Here is a 4,620-nt window from a genome sequence, read left to right as displayed (position 1 = left end):
ACATTAATTTTTCAAATAATTTATGGGGAAAAAATATTTTTTTTTTTTTTTCTTTTTTTTTTTAGGTGAAACAAAAATCGCCTTTCAAAAGGCATAAAAAATATTTTTTGATGTACAAATTTTAAATTTTAGTATTTTTGTTTGTTGTTTAATTGTGGTAAAGGAGGGTTCAACCCAGTTTACCCAATGACCATGCAGTTCCCTTTGGGTAGGAACATTTTCTCTTTTTCTCGAGTTGAACTTTTCTCGCTCCAAATTGAACAACGAAACTTAATGTTGTGATGGGTAGGAATATTATTAAAATAGTTAAGGTTAGATTTTCTGCTTAATGTATTACTTAGAGGACACGAAAATTTTTTTTAACCTGACGAATCGACATTTCTTTCCACGACGATTTATTGCCGATGAAAATATGTAAGACCTATTTTAGTTTAGACTGCGAGAGTAAAGGGACTTTTCAGTCCTATGCCGGCAATATAAACGAGGTATATTATATTCTATTTAAATCTGGTTGAGAGTGAGGACGGAGTTCTCAATCCTGAAGGCAGTCTCGTTGAGATTAAGAGGAACTAGGCAGATTGTGAAACCTTATGGTGCTTTTCAGTCCTATGCCGGCAATATAAACGAGGTATATTCTATTCTATTTAAATCGATAGCGCTCACTTACCCTAGATCTACTACGTAGAAATCAAGTATTTAGGAGCAGGGTAGCACCCCGCCCCGCCAAAGGCAAATTCCAGTGATAATTTGCCTCGCATACAAGAGGTCTAGGTTCTTTTCCCAGAGCAGAAAAAAAAATGCAAGAAATGTTTTCGTGTCCCTCACCAAAGAAGACTAATGTATTTTATTTATTGCTCGTTGTACATTTTGTAATTAGTTTTATCAACAATATTTATTTATTTGGATGTTTCTGTTTGTTTATATTCATATATTTTTATGATTTCTCATTTTGTAATTGACATAGGATACAAGATGGAATATTTTTGTATGTTTAATAAAGAAGATTGACTCTGTCTGAGCATACAACTCGAGAGTGTTGTAAAGCCCCTTTACTTGCACGTGAAATTTAGCTCCACTATTAGTGCGGCTTCACAATTTTCCTATCTGCAGACTTGATGTAACAAAACAAAACAAAAGACTTGGCATGGGATATAAGTGCAAGTGTAAAATTGGACATTAGAAGAAAATAAATTGAGAAATTCAACTCTGTAACTTGGTGTTGGGATCAAAGTAGCTATTGGAAAAATCATAAATGATTATAAAAAGGAAAAAAAAACATTACCCTATATTAAGGTTAATTAGATGCCCCTTTAGTACTAGAAAACAAAGGAAAAAGATTACCATTAACTAAGAAACGCCTGTGAATTGTAATCGAAAAATACGTGTATGCAATGTGTTATACATTTTTATCTCTTTGGAATGTAGCGCGAAAATTCAAATCTTTGATTCAGAAAACCGGTAGATTTTCTAAGTGAAAAATGGTCCTTCCATTAAAATTTTGTAGAAACTAGAAAAATCCAAAGGAACCTTCCTTAAAGCCATTGTTAGGTACATACCTAACTAAGAAAGCGAATAGAAAGTTTTACTTCGGTATAGATTCAGTCAAAACAACAGGTGTCAATATTTAGTCCATTGTAGAAATACTGTGGTAAAACAAGTTATTCTGGTAAAGTATGAATCTTTTAATTTCTTTCAAGAGGTTGCATGCTTTTCAAGAGGTTGCTTTCTAAAAGTACATAGCTAATATTGTGTCCTTTCTACCAAGTAACTGGGTAGGTAAGTAAGTTTCTAGGTGCATAAAAGTGTCAAAAACAATGGGTCTTCAGGCTATAAATTGGAGAAAAAGGTTATTTTTTTACCCGAGTACATTGGTAGCTACAGAGCTAGAAAATAAAAGAAGGAATAAGTACATGGAGAATAGATAAAAAAGAAAGAAAATAAGGAATACATTGGGACAGTACTTGAGGAGTCAGGGTACTTACACAATGGTAGATAGGGTGGTTGTTTCTCTGGTGAAGTTGCCAGGGTTAGAACTATCACCTGGTAGAAAATCATTGAAGATGTTGGATTCTCCCACTGTTACATTTTGGATGGTGGTATAGTCAAACAGAACAGATAGGCAGGCACCCCAAGCCTCTTGTGTCAAATGAACTCCTTCCAAGGCCCTGTTTTCTAACCAGAATCCTGAAAACTAACATAAAAGTACAAAATAAGTGCCCAACTTCCTCCAAGTTTTTTTTTAGTTCCACATTATTTCAACAACATGATACCTACAACATGATATGTATAGGTACTTACCTATGTGGAAGATATTGAAAGTTTTATATGGGTTTTCTTATCCAGATCATCATTTTCATATTAAATCCACCGTTTAAAAATTTTGGGGACAGTACTTGAGGAGTCAGGGTACTTACACAATGGTAGATAGGATGGTTGTTTCTCTGGTGAAGTTGCCAGGGTTAGAACTACCACCTGGTAGAAAATCATTGAAGATGTTGGATTCTCCCACTGTTACATTTTGGATGGTGGTATAGTCAAACAGAACAGATAGGCAGGCACCCCAAGCCTCTTGTGTCAAATGAACTCCTTCCAAGGCTCTGTTTTCTAACCAGAATCCTGAAAACTAAAATAAAAGTACAAAATAAGTGCCCAACTTCCTCCAAGTTTTTTTTAGTTCCACATTATTTCAACAACTTCATACCTACAACATGATATATATAGGTACCTACCTATGTGGAAGATATTGAAAGTTTTATATGGGTTTTCTTATCCAGATCATCATTTTCATATTAAATCCACCGTTTAAAAATTTTGGAATTGTTAGTTGTATCCCCCAGGACTCCTGGGACACCTTGAAGAGACTTTCTCAAGGCTCTTTCAGTCTTCTGTTAATGTGTTGTAGGTTGTAGTTAACTGGTTTGATGGGTGATCAAAAGGTGAGAAAGTTTTAAACATTGGACATGTTTTGGTGTACTTACCCTAGGCAGGTCAAAATTAGCCACAGGATTCTTAGTTGGGCAAGAACCAAAACTAATCAGTCCATAGGATGTTGAGCAGCAAATAAGGAAAACAGCTGCACTGTATTTCAGTGACATGGTCAAGAGAAATTATAGGTAATGCTGAAACATGAGTAAATTTGAATTACCTTATTTTATAGTTGACAAAGAACCCTAGTCAACTATAAAATAAGGTAAGCCATTATCTAATTTGGGTGTCTAATATGAATCTAATTAATAATAAATTTGAATTATTTAAATTATTTTTTGGGTAGGGGACTTACACTATGGTAGATAGTGTGTTTTTTCTTATTCTTCAAATTATTCTTATTTTATTCCAATCTTTCAAGAGGTTGCATGCTTTTCAAGAGGTTGCTTTCTAAAAGTACATAGCTAATATTGTGTCCTTTCTACCACCCAAGTAACTGGGTAAGTAGGTTTCTAGGTGCATAAAAGTGTCAAAAACAATGGTTCTTCAGGCTATAAATTGGAGAAAAAGGTTATTTTTTTTACCCAAGTACATAGGTAGCTACAGAGCTAGAAAATAAAAGAAGGAATAAGTACATGGAGAATAGATAAAAAAGAAAGAAAATAAGGAATCCCCCCAAAAAATACCACTTCGTGGCATAAAAAAGACCCCGCCAAGTCGTTCCTCCCAAAATCAATCAAGTGCCCACAAAATCGTGACTGGCTGTTGCGGGGCCCACTCAGCCTCGTGAGGAAAATGAGTAGCTATGTTATATAATGCGCATAGCGACCGGTGCCAGCATGGTAGGTAAACATTGGATGTTAGGTGAAGCACAAAACTTCCTTATTAATCAACTCGAGCGATAATTTAGAATTTTTCCCCTAAAAATCACTCTTTTATCAACTCTCTCTCTATCTTTCTTTCTCACTCACACATTCATTCATAGTCCTGAAATACTACTCATTTGTAGTACTACCACTTCATCCTTGATTCATTCAGTCACACTCATTCATAAAAGTGTGTGCGATTACGTTTCCTCTTCTTTTTTTTTACCTCTTGATATTTTTCCTTCTGTCCTTAGGTTCCTATGTACAGCATTCTCTCCTTCCTCTCTCTCACTTGCTCGTTCATTCATAGCCCTCAAATACTCATTTTTGTACTACCACTTGTAGCGCCCAATCCTTCATTCATCAAACTGCCTGCGATTACGTTTTATGGTCCTAGTTGTTTAGTCAGCAACTGTGTAAGTCTGTTTTCCTCTTTTCATATCTTTTTCTTCCAAATGTTTTTCCCTATATCCTTGGGTTCCTTAGTGTACCTTTCTCTTTGTCTCTCTTCCTCCCTCCCTCCACCTCCTCTGTCTCTCACTCTCACCCTCCCACCATCTGTTTTTTTTTTTCTTTCTCTCTGTGTGGTTTGGATGTGGGGGGATTATCACATCATCTAATCAACAAATTTTGAATTGCCAAGACACAACCACCACCATCACCCAATCCAGTTCTTTGTTTACCTTCACCTCGGCTGATATTATTTGGCTGGTAAGGTAATCTCTACTACCTATTATGTCTTTAAAGGTGTATTTTCCTTTTGGAAACGATTCCGATGGCGCGGATTTCCTATGTTTTCGTAGATTTGTACTAGCTGAACCCAAATTTT

The 4,620-nt window shown here is 35.5% G+C and overlaps 1 protein-coding gene and 1 long non-coding RNA gene across 3 annotated transcripts in view; one reads left to right on the top strand and one right to left on the bottom strand.

Annotated features, from left to right (window-relative positions):
* The window catches only part of LOC103505443, an 8,005-nt gene extending 4,873 nt beyond the window's left edge, over positions 1 to 3,132 (bottom strand). Inside the window, exons 1-2 of one of the 2 annotated variants that reach the window (XM_026820755.1) lie at positions 2,979 to 3,132; positions 2,415 to 2,623 (exon numbers count right to left, since the gene is read on the bottom strand). In XM_026820755.1, coding sequence (XP_026676556.1) covers positions 2,415 to 2,623; positions 2,979 to 3,095 — 326 coding nt within the window. In that variant the 5' untranslated portion in view covers positions 3,096 to 3,132. Of the gene's footprint in view, positions 1 to 1,982; positions 2,192 to 2,414; positions 2,624 to 2,978 lie in introns of both variants that reach the window. The other variant, XM_026820764.1, reaches the window with a different exon arrangement.
* Positions 33 to 1,265, top strand: LOC108251902. The gene is made up of 2 exons (XR_001809396.2): positions 33 to 485; positions 629 to 1,265. It is a non-coding gene; the product is annotated as an uncharacterized LOC108251902 (long non-coding RNA).
* Positions 3,133 to 4,620: the final 1,488 nt, after the last annotated feature.

This window comes from Diaphorina citri, unplaced genomic scaffold (genome assembly GCF_000475195.1).
Source record: "Diaphorina citri unplaced genomic scaffold, Diaci psyllid genome assembly version 1.1 scaffold9, whole genome shotgun sequence".
NCBI classification, from domain to species: Eukaryota; Metazoa; Arthropoda; class Insecta; order Hemiptera; family Psyllidae; genus Diaphorina; species Diaphorina citri.
The sequence above is the reverse complement of the archived record's forward strand: the minus strand, read 5'-3'. Positions and strand labels throughout refer to the sequence as shown.